Raw genomic sequence first — 17,871 nt, forward strand, 5'->3', positions numbered from 1 at the left:
TGCTTTCTCAGGTTGAGGTGGGATGTAGAAATTATCTAACAAGTCCAGTAACTTTTTAGTGTATAAAAGAGTTGACGTTCATTGGAAAACTAACAATACTTTCATATAGTTTTTCATAAAGAATATATATATTTTTTTTACATTTTTAGAAAAGTATTAATAACTTCAGGATCTCTGCAACCCATGACTCTGTCAAACATGTCCAGCTGATACAGTTCACTTTCACATTCAAAACCTGTTATTTTGGGACTGCATGATAAAAATAGCAGTGACGTGTACCTTTGTAAGGTCAGGAAACTTTCCCTTCTAACTCCTTTTTTGAAATACCAGATGCCTACTATTTTTTACTTATGAAGCTGACCATAGAATTTGTGTGGCCCCTTGGGCCCCTTCTGTTTTCATGCCCGTTTCATTTAACAGCTGAGCCATGGTTAACTTTATCCACTTGACTGCTTCTGTTGGCCTCCTACCTTGACACTGGCCACCCTAGTCCCAGCTGCATCCTGCTGCAAGGCAGTAGCCTGGCAGCAGGGATCAGATGTTCCCAAACTGTGTGGTGCTCAGTGCAAAGGTTGTCCAGTTTGGTATTTTATCAGTAGAAGGTGTGTGAAAGCAGGGTACTTCTCTGTAGCTGCATTAGCTGAGCCACAGGACGCTGAGGGTTAAAGGATGTTTCACTTCAGACACTATGTATCAATTATGGCTATAATTGGCCTATCTTCAAGACTTGTTTTAAAATAACTGGTAGATTTTATTATGGGGGGAAAATGTGTGAGTGGATTCTATCCAGTTGTATGATGCAATCACATCCTGCTCTCCAGAACCTCTCACTAATGCAATAGCAATGGGGGTTTCCCATCTGCTTTTGCAATGGATTCACTGAGAACAGTCTCTGAGCCTAAAAAGCTGTTACATCTATCTGTGTTCCCCTCTCTATTCTCAGCTTAGGAGCAGTATAGATGTGGCTTTGTGCCACTACTATCTGCATATACTGTGCATAAGCTCATCTGTACAGTTCTCCTTCTGGCTTCTGATTTACTACAGGATTTCTGACTGATGCTGGTTAGACTGGTTTTTAACACTGACAATTTTCCTGACGTGTTCTGTGAGCCTAGCTAGCTCTTCCTAGGTGTGAGGGGGTAAGGGCAGCAGAAAGCTTTGGCTGCCTCCCTGGCTGGGCTGGTGAAGTCTGTAGCCATAACTGGTAGTGCAAGTGGCTTGGAAGTGACTGGCCATAACCTGTCACTTTGTGCGGTTTCCAACACATCCGTTACGTGTAGCTGTGAAGTGCTCTGAGGTCATTAGGAACATGCTTGTATAAACCTCTGTGTTTAAATTGTCAGTGTTTGAAATTTCAGTGAGTAGTTTTATCCTGTTGAGTGTGTTTCTTTCCCTGTGTTCTTTGAGTATGTAATTCTCTTTTCTAAATGAAATACATCTTAATCTTCCAGTTACTTTTCAGTGATCTTGTTGCTGTTATGTTCTCTTGATTATAGAGAAAGAGGGCCAGATGCAAGCTGCTCATGAATGTCACAGCTACTACCTGCTGTACCTTCTCTTGCACTAAAACTATTTTTCCCCTCTGGACTTGAAGAATGAGGTGTGTTCTTTTGGTTGGCTCTTTTGGGGTGCAATTCAGTTGCACTTTACACTATACCATAAAGATAAGTCTGTCTGGGGATTTTTGTGATGTATGGTAGGATTTTTTTCTTTGTTATACCTTATTTATTCTCTGGTTATTACCTGTCAACTTCATTTACTATCTGGGGACATGGATTTATGGGTACAGAGTAAGGGTCACAGGGAGCAAAACCAGCATTGACTACTGACTTGTCAACAAACAGATCAAACATCCATTTTCACCTTGCAGTTGTCTGGAGCGAGGATTAAATCGCAGCTCATCCTAAGGCGACAGGGGAGCCTTTAGGGAAGGGGGTATCAATCTGTTTACTCTCCAGAGCAAAACCATTTTGACTGTTCTTAAACATTCTCCCAGCAGAACTGGAGTCTTGTTATTTCTTAGTACATTGTGAAAGGAACAGTGCTCAGTTCAAACCTTGTGCTTCTCCAGCCTCCTGACATGGTCCTTCCATTAGTTTACAAATTATTTTCTTTGTCACTGTGTTTGATGCTGTTCCTTATTGATAGTGTTTTCAAGCTGGATTTTATCTTGGCTGGCTTAGTCATTCTTCTTATATTCCTGAATCTCAGATCTTACGGTTGCTCATTTTTTACCTTAGTTTATTTTTGGTTTTGGGAAATGTGGAAAATGCTTGCAAAAGACATGTGGCTGGCTGCTTTCTGCATGTCATCTGAATTTTAGTTGCAAAATTTGCAGAGTATGCAGAAGACTATGCAATAAGCTTTGTTTACTTCCTTAGAATTGCCAGGCAAAAGAGCCACAGCCTTGCTGCAGCTGTGGAGTTGTATGGCAAACAGCACTGATTCAGCTCAGTTATGGTGACATGTTTTCAGCAGTGATGTGTATCTACTCAGTTCTGTCCTTAAGGACAGGTGAAAAGAATCTGATGTATCCTTGTGTTTATAATCTCATACAACTACAGGGTTTAGAGGTGCAATGCAGGCTTTAGAGGTGGGAATGAGGGTGAGGAAGAGAAAACAGGGAATGGAGTGTTTTGTTTGTCATTCAGGGCCTCTCTTCCTTTTCCTGCAGGAAACTGATGTTTATGGTGCATGTAAGCTTGCAAGGCTCATGCATTATACCATGGACGTTATTTGAAACCAGAAAGTTAAGTATCGGAGCAGCAAACTGGCCTCATGGATTTTTAACTCTCTTCCAGGTCTCATAGTTGGGGTGATCTTGAGATACGGGACTCCCTCTACCAGTGGCCATGACAAGCTGTTCAGCTGCTCCCAGGAGGACAGGCCCTTCACAACCCTGCTGGTCAACGTCAGCGGGAAGTTCTTTGAGTATACGCTCAAAGGGGAAATCAGCCCTGGGAAGATCCACAACGTGGAGCAGAACGACATGTTACGAAAGGTGAGGGTAGATCTTTTCTTGTGCTTGGCTGAGTGTCTCTCCTTTATCTATGCTTCCCTCCCTCTTCCTCCATCCCATGTAAATGTTGGGTACTATCAAGTGTCTGTATCCCTGATAGTAATGGCACTTCGATGCTTAATTCAAAAACACCTTCTGTATTGTATTGTGTTGCTGCTGGCAAAACCGTGCTCTGTTGCATAGGGGGAGTACCTTCCCAAAGCCTTTGGTTGCTGTTTAAAGACTTAATGTATATTTCTAGTGTCTGTAGAATTCACAAAGATGAGCTGAACAAAAAAGCCTGATGCTGCATTGTATAATACAATGCAAGGGAAATGATAATTTCTTAGTGAAAAATAACTTTTTCTTAGTTTAAAAACCCTAGGAAAAACCCCACTGTTGATCGTCAGGAAGTAGTTATTGATTACATGCCTATAATCCACCAAATGAGACAGTCTGATATTGGAAGTTAAATTTGTCTGTCAACTGTTACTGCTATTTGGTTTCTTAAGCTGTTCAGTGTTAGGAATTAACCACATTTTGGGCATATCAAAGCTAGGCTTTGAAGTATAGGACTGAGACTTCAGGGTTTGTAACCTAAAAATACTTCTTTTTGCTGACTGTGAAGAGAGCTTAGGTGTCTGCTTAAGTGTACCTGTCTGCTACAGATATCTAAAGTTAGCTGAGATGAATCCTATTTTTAGAGTGCATTCTTCTATTTTTCTTCTAACCTGTCCTTTGACAGGGGATGAAGAGAGTCTAGTTAGTCCCACATGTGTGCAGGTCTTAATTTTGGATTTTAAATGTTGGGTTTGGTTCCTTACTGTCTTTCATAGATATCTGGAGCTTCTACTGAAATATGTGGAAGTGATTTATGATCTCAGCTCCTGAAAACCAGTCTTGTGTCTGACCTGATTGGCTTACAATGTCTGTGTGGTGGTTAGATTTGAAAAAAAAACATGAGCTAAAATAGCATTTCGTCTGCAGATAAATGAATATCATGTACCACAATAAAAAAGAGATCATCTTCAGTGTCATCTTTGTTAGAATTTTTTAATTTAAAAAGAGTGATTGTTTTTGGGACTGCTGAAAGATTATCATTGGTGATGGATGTAATACCTGTTTGTTTTTTTCTAGATGCTTGTTTACCAAGAAAAGCTGCAGCTTTTTGCTGCTGCATTTCTATAGAGCTGACCAGTACTTTGAATGGTCAGCTTAGCTATTTTAACAACCAAAAATAGTAGTTGTCAGAAAATGAAAGAGAAAAAAAAAAAAAGACATTTGTGTATGTCTGTTTCTAATTGAAGTTTTATATTTTATTTTTTAGGTAACATTTGACCCAGAGGTTTTTTTCAACATTCTATTGCCTCCTATTATTTTTCATGCTGGTTATAGCCTGAAGAAAGTAAGTGTAATAATCTCCAAGCATAATAGCTTTTTAATTTTTTGATTTCTCTATTTCAAGCATACTTTGTTTTATGGTAGTAAGAAAAATTTCATTTCCTCCATAGATAGGTCATATTGTTTTAAGAGAAAATACATGTACTTCTCCTATAAACACACTAAAATCTATTTAATCTTGCTGATTTGTTTTCCTTTGAACTTTGCCAACGGTTAACGTCAGTTTCCTTTAAAGCAAAAGATGCCCTGCTATGAATTGTTTTGGTCCATCTCAAATATCCAAAATGTAGTAAATAATACTGAGAAGTGGACCCAAACCTGAATTTCAGTGGGAATGTGCCAGACCTTGAATAGTGGAAAGGCCCAGATAGAAAATGCCATGAATTGGTGCTGATTTTCAGTTTTGCAGCTAACTTTTACATCTCTTAGGAAAACATCTGTGTGTAAAGCTCCCTATTGATAAGCTACATATAGGATTTAATACATTTGGTTCATTCAATTTATTGAAGCTAGACAGAATTTCCATTGCAGTAATTGAAGTATTTCTCTGAAATTGAGTGTTCCTGTGTATTAATGCGAGTGTAGTAGTGTGCTGTGTGGTTTTGAACAGGTGATATTATTTGGTGAAAATAAGTATATAAACCTCTTTTTTGTATGCAGAGACACTTTTTCAGGAATTTGGGGTCCATTTTGGCTTATGCCTTCTTAGGAACAGCAGTCTCTTGTTTTATTATTGGGTAAGTGAACTCTCTGATATCAGTTTCTTTCTATACTAAAGTTTAAATTGAGAAAGTGTATGTTGAGTCTTCCAGATAGGCTCAATTTTGTAACTTGTTTTGTTTGAGGACTGTATTTGTGTAACCTCCAGACAAAAAGCAAATGTAGGTTTTGCTGAGATTTATCTCACTTCTAAACAATAATGCCCCTTGAAATGACATTGCCAACTTTAAACCACTTGACAAGTCCATGGTGCTACAGAGCTGCATGGAGTTTTCGATGTGATGGTCAAAACTTTGTTAGACTCTTATTGGAATTGACTTTAACTTGAATTGTGAACACTACTTGTAGTAGAACTTCATCTACCAAACTTGTAGAGATGTTCCCTTCAGCATTCACATGTGTGTGTATGCTTTCTCTTTCTCTCTGTGCATAGCAGTAAATATATAATTTTATATGTATATGTACACACATTTAGTTTAAGAAAGGTAGTCACATTGTTTTCCTTGCATTCAATCTCTTATGCTGCTAATATCGCTCTATCTGGTGTATGGATGTTCTGAAATACAGAAATTGCACAGGTGACCTTGGTTTGTCTCTCAAAGAATTTCGCTAGAAGTGAAATTTCACTGGAAGTGTTGAGAGAAGTAATACGGAGGGCAATTTTGAGCAGGGAAATAATCCCTTTGGTGGCAAAAGAAAGCAGTCTGCAAATTCTGTTTACTAGTTGTGCAAACACGATTTCACGCTTTGCTTACTGGTTTTAAATTATATCTTCTGGATCAAATATCACTTGACTGAGTTCACAGGGAGAAGAGGAAAATTAATTCTGAGAGCTTGGTGTTAAACTGTGGCCATGTCCCACAAAGCTGTAGCATAATCAAGTCTGCCTGAAATGTTGCTTGTGTTTTTCCTTTGCTTGTCTGAAATGCATCAACTTGTTTAACTTGGACTGTTTTATCCTCTTTCTCTTCAGGAATCTCATGTATGGTGTTGTGAAACTAATGAAGTTGGTGGGTCAGCTCTCTGATAAGTTCTATTATACAGACTGTCTCCTCTTTGGAGCGATAATATCTGCCACAGATCCAGGTAGCTTGCTGAACGTTTTTAATAACCTTCCAAGATAATCCTGTTGCTAGGATTTTTTACTGCACAGCACAGAGATATTAACAGCACTTTTTTTTCCATTATGTTGTGCCACTCTCTGATCCTCTTCTCTGAAATGCATGCAAATTCTGAGCATTGTAAAAGCTATTCTCTCGTGGTTTGGTGCTGGACTGATATGATGTGATGGTATATTTTGGGAAAAAGGTGACTTTCCTATACTTCAAATATTTTTTCTCCAGTAGGCTTTTTGTTTCCTGTGCACCAATTTTAAGACTGTAAATGGATTAAATTAACATTGGCTAACAGGACTTCCTTCTTTAGCTATATTGCTTCAGACCTCAGATAATTTAAGAGCTATACTTGAGGCTTTTAGGCTTTTTAGGTGTGGGGAATTTTATTTTCTCCTTCAATTTTACTTCGTGTTTTACAAGTTTAAGCAAAAGAATGTTCTTCTGGCAAAGTAATTTGAGCTCTTGCCAAAATAATCTAGTCATCCTTCAAAGTCCAGCAGGCTCACACAAGTATCTTTGCTTGACAGGTCAGTCTGGAGAACTGATGTGTGGCAGGGGCCAGGGTACAGAATGGTGACGTATGAAGCTTGACTTTCAAAATAGCTTATTTGAGGTGCTCAGTGGTGATCTGTGCAAAAATGGGAAGTAGCTCCTGTGACTGAGCTGAGCTCTGAACAGCTGGCTGTTGCACACAATTTATGCAAAAAATCACCATGTGATATTTTTTTTTAAGCTCATATATGGGAACATCTTCAAGATTGTGGTCTTTCATCTCAGACTGAAGTTTCTTGAAAGGATGGTTATAAATATTAAGCAGTCTTGCCCTTTTCAAATTCTGCACAAATGCATGCTCCTGTGGCATAGTGTTTGCTTTGGGGAACACTTCAGATTATTGCACTATTTTACAGTGGCTGAAATAATAAAGCTGTGTCAACAATCCATAAAGCCCTTAAAAGCAGCAAGAGCTGCACAATGTTTTGTTGATTATCTTCTATGGAACATGTTCTGCAAAAAATATGAGGGCTTTGGTAGAAGTGCTTTGTCTGCCCTGTGCGCCTTGATCAGTGGGGCTTTCCTAAAAATACTGTGCAGATGGGAGGGCAACAGACTCACCTCCTAATGGAGCTGCCCTAAAGCTGATGGTGGAATTGCTTTCCTATAGATAAACCTGACTAACCTGTTTCCCAGTTCAATTTTGATCCTGTATTTCAATTACTGGGTTTTGTTGCTTTTAAGCAAACTGGAAATTCTGCTCCATCAGCTCACGCAGTCATCCCTGAGGTCAACCTGTGTGGTTTTTCTCTTTTCTTTTTGTAGTTACCGTGCTAGCAATATTTAATGAGCTGCATGCTGATGTTGATCTTTATGCCCTTCTCTTTGGGGAGAGCGTGTTGAACGACGCCGTTGCCATTGTGTTATCTTCGTAAGTAACTACCTGAATTTCTATTCTGAAGTTACTTAATTGCTTTTACTATTTGTCTAAAAGAAATGCTTTTTTCCTGAGAAATGTTATTTTAAATTTCAATTCATTGTTCTGAACTGAATTAATAAACATTGCAAACATTTGCCAAGATCCCTCATGCATACATATGCCAGAATGGCAAATTTGCCTCTAGGTGTTGCTGTTAGGGAATAAAACTTTCCTGATGCCACTTCTAACTTCTCATTTTGTTGCTGTTTCTCTAGGTCTATAGTTGCCTACCAGCCCACTGGTGAAAATACCCATGCATTTGATGCAGCAGCGTTTTTCAAGTCTGTTGGTGTTTTCCTGGGAATATTCAGTGGTTCTTTCATGATGGGAGCAGTGACAGGGGTTGTCACAGCTCTGATATCCTTTTTCACATGTAGCTCTTCCAGACTAGATGCCTTATGCATGTATAAATAGGACTATCCTGTTTCCAACTGTAGCAAAATTTGCTCTAGCTTGTTTTAATCTGAGTGTGAAGATGTGGTCAGTATTCATGTGACCTTTGTCTATAGAAAGGCATTTTAGGTACCCACTGAAATCAACTTTTCCCAATATAATTATGGCCCCGCTAGAAGTTTTAGAGTTGTTGCTGCATGCTGGAAGCCAAGGTTAGGCCCTAAATGGGCATGTCCTAATGTTCAGGGTTTTTAAATGACATTATGAAATTAACTAAATTATTAGGCTTGGAAGACATCTTATATGATAACTGGTGTTTGATTGTGTCTTCAGAAAAAATAATAGCTATTTCTGACTCCACTGGGCTCTTTGAGTCCTGCATTTGAGCTTTCTGATGGAATTCTGATGTCACCCATCTTGGATAAGATAGTTTCTCTACCAGAGTGAACACCATAACATGATAGGCTTTGCATGATCTGCCCTGTTCTCAAGACTTACTGCTGCTATTAGATTAAAGCTCTGAGGTGCTCAGCAAGAGATCTATATGGGGTTTGTTTTAGGCTCAGGCAGTAGACCTCAAACCTGACCTGCTCCAGAAGTCAAGATACTTCTTCAGGAAAAAATTAAAATTCTTTGCTTTCAGATGGGCTGGTACAACCGTATTTGTGTGTATCTCAGGTTGCCTTGATCTGCCTAGACTTGTGAATATGGCTCTAAAAGGAGTAAAATGTGATATATTTATACAATAGTTGAGACTACAGGTTCATGATTGTGTCTTGCTATGTGGACCCTGTGCAGATCTGTCTGATATGTCTGCATAATGGAAGCCATGCAGGTATAAGGAGAAGATGTGCTGCAGGTGCTTTAATGTTCAGTCTTCCAGTTCCCCTAAACTGCAATCGACGTGATCCAGAGCCATGATTCTTCATCTGGCTTCTAGGCTATGGGCCATCCACAGCTCCAGCTGCTCAAATGCTGTTGCTGTTTTTTGGCTTGCTCGTTGGCTACTAATTACAGCTGCAATGCGCTCGGATCCATTTTGTAAATCATGCTTCTGGAGCAGCAGTTGGTTCTTGCTGTTCCCAATGTTTGTGCTCAGGGGGGTGATATGAGGCCAGGAGGGGGGAGGTTGTGCAGAAGACAGACTCTGTGGTAGGGTTTTTTTTGGGGGGGGGGATTTTTCTCCTCTTATTTTATTTTTTGCTTGGATTACTCAATTATACAACTTTAACTGTTTTGGTTTGGAAAAAATACTTAATGCCATGCAGTAGTGTAGAAGCAAACTGTAAATTTGCATTTTACTTTTTGTAGCTGATTAGAACCTGTAACTTAAGCTCTGAATTACTCTGATAGACTGCTAATCCCACAGCTGTGAATTACCTATAACTGTACCTCTCTGAGTAGGGGCTTCACACAGTCACACCTTATCCTTTGAAAACAGACAGAATACTTAGTTTCCAAATATGATACAGTTAATACAGAAGGGCTTGTTCTGGCTTTCAACAAGCTGTCTTGACTTTGTTATGTGTGGTTATTTTTGTAACAGTTAACATGTTGTACCACTTGCATTTTGTTTCTAAATTGTAGAATCTGCCTGGTTGAAATGAAGTGAAGCAGAAAGCCATGTCTAAGGAATAAAGAAAGTTAAGAAAACAGAAATAATAATAATATAATTTGAGTTAATACTTCAATTTGGCCAATTATATGAAATAATAAAATGGGTTTTTTTCTTACCCTTCTCTCACCTTCATCTTCCTCCAAAATGATAAGCATATCTTATAATGACACCTGAGGTTATTTATAATAACAGCAGGGGGAATAAACAATTTGATTCACAAAACTGCCATAAAAGACTGAGGAATTCTGACAAGGGCCCTTGCTTAACTTCAGGAGAACAAGGTTCAACTTCTTCCTCTTCAGTGGAGTGACTGTGGCTGTCCAGTCTCCTGAGCATCCAGGAGCACCTTTTAAGCTAGGTACTTGTGGTGGGATTAACCAAGCTCTCTGTGTGAGGATGGATTCTAATTGTTGCTGTGGTGGCTGCTGCTGCTTCAGAAGCATGATCTTAGAAAATAGGTCTGTTTGGAGGGTGGAGTCAAGGGGGAAAATTCAGCTGAGTGTAACAGTACATCCTGAAAAGTTTCAGAGAGGAGGTTTATGTGGAGAAATGACTGTAGAGAATAAACAGCTGTTTAAAAAAAAAAAAGCTGAGTTTTATGTTTGGTTTAAGGCCAACTATCATGGAGAATAATTTATTTTTTTTTTAAATTATGGTTTGTGCTCTTGTTTGAGGACAATCTCCTGACAAAGTAGGGTTCTCAGCTGAAGGTGTGGATGGAGCATGTGCTTGAGAGCCCTTACCCTCCTCTAAGTTAGCAGAGAATGCCAACACGAAGTAGGTGTGGGTGTGTAGCGGGTGGCTGGCCTCAGGACTGGTTCATCCTAACCAGGCTCTCACTGAAATGCTGCCAGCTGTTTGCTTCTGGTGCTATTCACTTGTGGCTTGTTGTGAACGCTTTATTCTGTGATAAAGGCCTCAGGAGGCTGTTCCACTGAACCTTCTGGGCTTTCTGACTGCGGCTTGCAGGAGGCAATCGAGAGTTTTGTGAGCCCCAGACCTTCCAGGACCTGTGAATATCCCATGAAATGCAGGAAAGGAAAAGCTGCTCATGGCTTTTAACATCCTGATCCCATAATGAGCCATGATTATTATCTGTAGTGCTGCAGAGTGCCCAGGATGTAGCAGAGTTATGCATGGGGAGCAATGGTGGGTGATGGCACATCCTTGATGTCTCAGTTGAGGTACTGATCGCCTTCATATGGGCAGGAGAGAGTGCTCTTGCTATCCTCCCACTTGAATTTCAGAGAAGATTGTGCTAGTTGTCAGCTTTCAGGCAGACGAGGGATCTCTCTGCAATTACTGTTAACACATGGTTTCTTTCTTTGTCTTCTGGTAGAGTTGTGCATGGCTGTCTGCACCTCAGCTACAGTGAGCTGTTCAGTGTTTACCTGCTGCCAGAGTAGTGATGAGGAGAAAAGGGGAAGAGAACACCAAAAAAAAAACCAAAACAACCAACCACCACCACCAAAAAAAAAAAAAAACCAAACACAAAAAACCCAACCAAAAAGAAAAAAACCCAAACAAAACAAAGAATCCACAAAGACATTTCTAGAAATGTGAACAACTTTTATTATAGTCTGTGAAAAGCTATATTTAACACTACTGAAATCTCTTCCACTTCTTCAGTAGCTGTATGAACTGTTAATTCAGTGTGTTTGATGTTCCTCAAGTTTTATTCTCCTGTGGAAGATTAATTTGTTTTTTTTCCTTCCCATTGAAAGACTGAGCTGCTCTGATTGAGTTGGCTTTTAGTCTAAAACACATCAATATAAGGAAAGGAAATATATTTTGCCAGAGGCAGGATCTCTGTTATACCTCAAAAGTACAGAAGTAGCTCTGCTTGTTGAAGACAACCTGTCAACAAATCTGAGCAGAAAAATTCTGATAAATCTACTTCATCTTAGGGTTGTTGTAGTTAAGAACAGCCCTGTGAATCAAATGCTTCTCAATATATTTTATACTTTATTTAAAGATGGGAGGGGAGAATCTTTATTGAAGGTAGAATGACACATGTGATGGGGACAGACAGAAAACACATCAAACCAAACCCAACCAACTGAAACAAAAAAGAAACCAAGAGACACAGTCTGGAAGGAACACAGGATATAAATCCCTTCCCTGTGGGACTTGGCAGGGAAATGTGGCATAGAGTAAGGTATTACCTCAGGGAGGAGAAGCCACAGTTATGCCATGAATACACAGCAAAAAAGTCCCAAACTGACTGTTTTCAAGGCAGACCTTGATTCTAGAGTTGTCTTCATGTGATGGAATTGAAATTTTTTTCAGCACGAGGAGTGTTTTATTTTCCAGCTAGCATTGCCTGTTAGCACATTAAAGAGTTTTTCATTAGTTCTCGGTACAGAGAAGTGAAAGTATTTGGGTTTTTTTTATCCCTTAACAAAAGACTTAACGTGACAAAGTTTACCAAGTTGCACTGCTTCCCCCTGCTGGAAACTGCTCTCTTCTTCTTGATGTCCTGGAGCACTTTCTTGCTTGCAGAAGCTTGTGGATTTACTGGTGAGTTGTTGGCATTCAAGCTCAGAGAGATATAAATCCTGTCCATCCTAGCAGCTTTTTTTCCACTCATTGAAATTTTCTGATAAGAAACACGATGTTGGTACTTAAAGCTTTTTTTTTTTTTTTTATGTTCTGTACACAGCTCACTGTGTAACAAAGAGCAACAGTTTGGTTCAAATGCCACTTCCCCAACCTGGAATCTTAACTCACTAGAAAATCAAGTTCATATGTTCTCAAGGTTAAGGATGATGTATAAATTTAATCGAACTTAGGAAGGGGGAAATGTGTTGAGCTCACATAGTAAACAGGCTGATTTTCGTGTGGTTCTGTTCCCAGGTGTGGTGGCTGTCCTCTTCTGTGGAATCACCCAGGCACATTATACCTACAATAATTTATCAGTCGAATCAAGGAGTCGCACTAAGCAGGCAAGAATGTCTTTCACCTTTTATACAGTGTATTGCTGTACTGGTCCCTGAACTATGGTTTTTGAAAAGTGTCTTTATTGCTTGGTCTTTAACATGTGAATGTTTTCTCCCTAGCTCTTTGAGGTATTGCACTTCCTGGCCGAGAACTTCATATTTTCTTATATGGGTTTGGCACTGTTTACTTTCCAGAAACACATATTCAGCCCAGTTTTCATCATTGGATCTTTTGTATCCTTTCTTGCTTTGTGTGAAGTTTCTCTATTACCTTACGTGCCTGAAAACTTGTGACATCTGTTTGCTTTACTGGGTAGAGGATGGTGGCTGACTTGAGTTTCTCTGGTGTCGTGGTGGGCACAGTAATTTTGAGAACAGCCTTTGGTTACCTGTTACATCAAAGCCTTAAGGCCTCTGTGCAACATGGTTGCTGGCTCTGTACCTGAGAAAGTGCTAGAAGTCATATAATTTCTATAGATAAATGAATTAATATGCTTTACTGTGCAACTCGGCTATTGACATCCAGCAGTGCTTGTGTTGCTGTTGTGTTAGAACTTTGGAGAACTAGGAAAGGTTTCATTTTTCTCTTCAGTTCAAACAGTCCTTTGAAGGAAGCAAACAAATTTCAAGTAAACAAAAAGGATTGTTGGTGAACAGATGATCTTTGAGCAATGGCCCAAAGATAGAGGTCAGGATCTCAGGTGGTAAGAGGAGGAACAAACTGAGCTGTTGTGACATGAACACACCGCTTAAAAGTGCTGGTGTTGGAGGTGGGTATCCAGTTCCAGTTATCCCTGGGAACTTAACTGGAGTAGCTGGCTTGGTACCCAGAACTAAACACTTTTGTAGTAGTGACACTCATGTAAGCTAGATTCCTCTCTGCACTCTGCCCCTGTTGAAATAGCTTATGTTACTATTTTTTCACTATGTTCCTGGCTGCTTGAAAAATCAGAGCAATTAAAAGCATGCATGAAGCAATGGAAAGTAGTTTTCCAGTCTTGATTTCTCTCTGCCTGCTGCAGGAGTAGGGCTGTCCTCAGTGGAGATAAAACCCAGCAAAAGGACATACTTAAGTTCTGCATTAGGCAATCTTTATTTCTTTTCTCTGCTATTTTCTACTGTTTTCTATCATCGTTGCACTGCTCCTAGGAATTTATCACATTTGTCTTGTATTTTCCTCTGGCCATTTACTTTTTTTTCTGAAACTAATAAATTTTTCTCCTGTGTCTTCTCATGTCCATTCTTCTGACCTAAAATTGCTCCAGAGCCCTGCAGCCATTGGATAAAGACACAAGGAGAAGAGTTGCATCTGGTACACTAAGCACTGTCATTTTTCATCTTTGCTGTGGCCTTCCATCCTCTCTCAGGTTACACTGTTTTTGGTTTGTGTTTGGTTTCAGTATTTTTGTTCCTTTCTCTTCCTACACACCTACTTTTTATTACCCTATTTTTTACATCTTTTTCTACCACTGCACTTGACCTCTCTTGCCTCTTGAGTGTTTCTTTACCTTTGTAAGGGGGGCAGCTAGTCCTAGCACCTACATTTACCTCAACAGCTAGTGTCCTCATTGAGTTAACACCTTGCAGGGGTGAAATGTAGAGGCTTCACTAGCTGTTGAAACAGAAAAGCTGGACTCTAAAGACAAAGGTAAAGCCTCAGTGCCACTGACAAAATTCTAGCTGTTATTCCTAAAAACGTTGGTCAGAATGACTTCTGATATCTGATTTCTGCAGTCCTCAAAAAGACTGCTATAGAAGTTGTTTGGAATAATTACTTTGTACAAAAAGCTTAATGTAATAATCAGTCTCTTCCTAGAGACAGAATTTCCTGCAGACATTGTTGCTCTACTTTAGCTGTGGCAACAACCCAGTGGTGTCTAGAGCTCTTGTATACTTTTATTTCTTTTCCGGAAGAGAGCTGTTTCATTCTTCTAATGTTATCCCAGCAGCAAATGATCAGTGTTTGGTGGGCTTCTGGTTGTTGTTGATGTTTTATAGGGTGGTAGCACATCAGTGTAGTTTGCCCCAGTGTTCCTTAGGTGGTGGAGGGTGAGCTCAGCTTTCTGGATCTTCACTGGAACCACTGGATGGTCAACACCATGGTAAGGGAGGGAAGGAGCTGACCACCTACTGCCACGAGTTTCTGCAACACTCTTAATACTCTTTCTGAACTTCATTCTAGTGCCAACAAGTGGGGTTTGAATTTATTGTCTTGGTAACTCTGTGTTCTTAAGTGCTTGCAGCCAGCAGGAGACTTTGCCACTGCAGGAGCCATGATGGAGTGGCTGCTTGCTGCTCGTATGCTGGTTTTCCCTCTGTGTATAGGACTGTGTTTCTGCATGTCATCAAATAGTGGTGGTAATAGTTGTTTAAAGTGTAAATTTATAAAGTAAGGTCTTCATTTGTACTACTGGTAATTTTAATAGTAGGTATAATTTCACTGTGCATTAAAAAACTTGGTTATACTAGTTAAAATCTGCATTCTGTGCAATGAGTTCTGGTGAAAGTCTGTTTTTATATAAACAGATAATAAGAACACGTGATATCATGATGTAAACCTCTCACTGAAACAGAAGCTTCATGTTAGAGCCAGGTACCCAAGAGCACATACCTCAAGAAAATCCTTAACCCCCAGCTGTGAACAGATTGCAATCTTTTTGGGCAGAGCTGCACACATCTACCCTCTTTCCTTCTTGTTGAATCTGGGCAGAAGGCATAAGATCAGCTGGAACTTTCAGCATATGATGATGTTTTCAGGTAAAAGCAAAAACGTTTGATGTTTTCAGATAAAAGCAAAAAATTCCTTGTTGACTTGTAAGCAATTTATAGTACTACCTTCTGCTTTTATAATCCGCATCCATGCATCCTGAATAGACTTAATGGTTGTGCATGTCGTGATGTACATTTCAACCTTTACAGAAAGATTGACTTGTCTGGGAAAAGTGGCATCTTGAAATGCCAGCTGCTGGCAGCAAGCAGTCACCTCATGTTGGGAATACAGTATTTTCATTTGTAGTGCGTCTGAAGGGGATGAGGGAAGTGGGATGGATGTCTTCCAGAAGGTTCTTTCTAGCTGAGATGATGTACATGTTGTGCAGAAACGGCGGGTGGCTGCAGAAAAAATGGAAGCATACTTATGGGTGATAACAATTACATGTCAAGAACTCGTGCTTTAGTTACAGAAGCGACTGGAAAATTGTGTATTTTCATTTGGATTTGGGAAGCTTCTTGATTTCTACAATAAGTTTTGCTGTTGCATTATCAAACAAGTTGTGGACATTTCTTTCTTGCTAGTTTCTGGAAATATTTACACCTCTTTTTAGAACTTGTGGATTCTGCAAGTTAGGAAAACTACCAGGGCATAGTTTATCAGAGAAACGGAGGGAATTAAAACTTGCTGGAGTCCAGTGCTTTGTGCCTGTGTGGCAGGGAGGGAGCAGGGGAATGTGCTGTGTTGCAAACAGGTGTGGTTGCCCTTCTGAAGCTCTGCTGTCTCATTCTTTCACGCAGGTCTCAGGGGAGCCATGGCGTTCGCTCTGGCTATACGAGATACTGCTACCTACTCACATCAGATGATGTTCTCCACAACTCTCCTCATTGTCTTTTTCACTGTGTGGATTGTTGGTGGAGGTACAACCCCCATGCTATCCTGGCTGAACATCAGGTCAGTATGCAGTTCTATGCTGGGGAAACTTCACTTTCTCAGGTGGAAACTGTGCTAATCAGGCATAGTCCTACAGAACTTGTCTGATGCTTGCTAGAGGTCTTCTAGTATTTACAACATTGTTTTACAGGGGAAGGTGCTAGTGCAGGCTGGTGAAGAAAACGTACTGATGCTGCTAGTGTTCAGCCTAAAGCTTTCTGTTCTGCAAGTAGGTATCTAGGTCCTTGTCAGGCCAGGAGGGCATGCAATAGTGTTGCCTGATACAGCAGCCCCTATACTGAAAACAAAGAATTAATCTGTCTAGTCCCATACAAACTTCTCTTCCTGTTATACTAAGACTGTCTTTTGGCTATTGGTAATGGCCCTGTTATGTTTTTTAAGTTAAATGAAATCTGTAGTAGATGGTGCTAAATTGAATGTTCTTTAAACATCTATCCAAACAAACCTAATGTTACCTAAGCAACTGGAATAAATGGGTTCCTGCTAGTCCTCTGAGTGTTTCCTCCTGGTTTGAGGAGACCTGTGAAAATGGTAAGTAGCGTGATTACAGATGTTTGTCTGCAAATCTTGGCCAATACTTAGTACTTTCAAGCTGCAAGTACATTCATGTTTGAGGACACTTATCAACAGAAGTGCTAGAGAATCATGAATCGGTCACCATTAAAGACCACATAAGTTACCATTCTGTGAAAGCTGTGGCAATAGGAGGGGCAAAGGTAAACAGGGTGGAATTTAGAAAAATACACACTCTATAAGCCCTTCAGTGCATTTTTCTTGTGTAGATTATTTGTGCTGTTTGGAACTTGACAGCTTATTTTGTCTTGCTTTCTAATTGTGCTAACCAGAATTTGTATCCCATTGTCTTCTGATGGGATAAGAAAGAACAAACTTCGGTAAAACCAGTTTCAGTCTTTGGAAGAACTGATCATTCCTAGGGACTGGTGTTGCTTGTGGAAAACTTGAGTGAAGTGCTTGTGGCAATAGGTAGCAGATGCTTTCTAGGTAGGCAAAAAAAAACCCAAAACAAACAAACACAAAAAAAACCAAACCAAACAAAAAAAACCCGACTAGAACTCCCAGAAGTATTTGTGAACTTTTTTCATCAAAGGCAACATGCTTCCAGCTGGAGACAGGCATTTCAGCAGTAATTTACATTATCTCATCTCAGCTCGGATTAACAGCAAATGTTGGGAAATCACAGTTTTTTGTTTTTTGTTTTTTGTTTTTTTTTTGGTGCCAAGTAAATCAAATTTTATCCTTTAAAACTGTCTTGAAACACAAGTTGCAGACATTGGGGCAGCACACCAGAAAGAAGCATCTCTTCCATGTAGGCAGGCTCTCTCCAGAGAGGTTGTGTTGCTAACAACAGGTAATGCAGCACCCACTGTGAAGCCAACAACAAAACCAGTTTTATGCAGTTGTCATTCATGACCACGTCCTAATGATATTTCGAAGCCCCACCTGACTAGTTTCTGTTCCCACATGAGAGATATATAAGGACTTACAAACAGTACCTGGGATAGGTGTCAGGTGCAGATTTCCATCTGGCACC

At 39.9% G+C, this 17,871-nt stretch overlaps 1 protein-coding gene across 1 annotated transcript in view; it reads left to right on the forward strand.

The window, feature by feature from the left end:
- Nucleotides 1–2,801: 2,801 nt before the first annotated feature.
- The window catches only part of LOC103777961 (sodium/hydrogen exchanger 7), a gene marked incomplete at its 5' end in the record, with an annotated part of 37,883 nt that continues 22,813 nt past the window's right edge, over nt 2,802–17,871 (forward strand). Inside the window, 11 exons of the mRNA XM_008945528.1 lie at nt 2,802–3,001; nt 4,326–4,403; nt 5,060–5,136; nt 6,093–6,205; nt 7,552–7,657; nt 7,921–8,062; nt 12,131–12,236; nt 12,573–12,661; nt 12,776–12,889; nt 15,301–15,412; nt 16,166–16,319. Of these exons, the coding sequence (XP_008943776.1) occupies nt 2,802–3,001; nt 4,326–4,403; nt 5,060–5,136; nt 6,093–6,205; nt 7,552–7,657; nt 7,921–8,062; nt 12,131–12,236; nt 12,573–12,661; nt 12,776–12,889; nt 15,301–15,412; nt 16,166–16,319 (1,291 nt within the window). The remainder of the gene's footprint in view (nt 3,002–4,325; nt 4,404–5,059; nt 5,137–6,092; nt 6,206–7,551; nt 7,658–7,920; nt 8,063–12,130; nt 12,237–12,572; nt 12,662–12,775; nt 12,890–15,300; nt 15,413–16,165; nt 16,320–17,871) is intronic.

The sequence above is a fragment of the Merops nubicus genome, unplaced genomic scaffold (genome assembly GCF_000691845.1).
Source record: "Merops nubicus isolate BGI_N331 unplaced genomic scaffold, ASM69184v1 scaffold5998, whole genome shotgun sequence".
In the NCBI taxonomy this organism is placed as follows: Eukaryota; Metazoa; Chordata; class Aves; order Coraciiformes; family Meropidae; genus Merops; species Merops nubicus.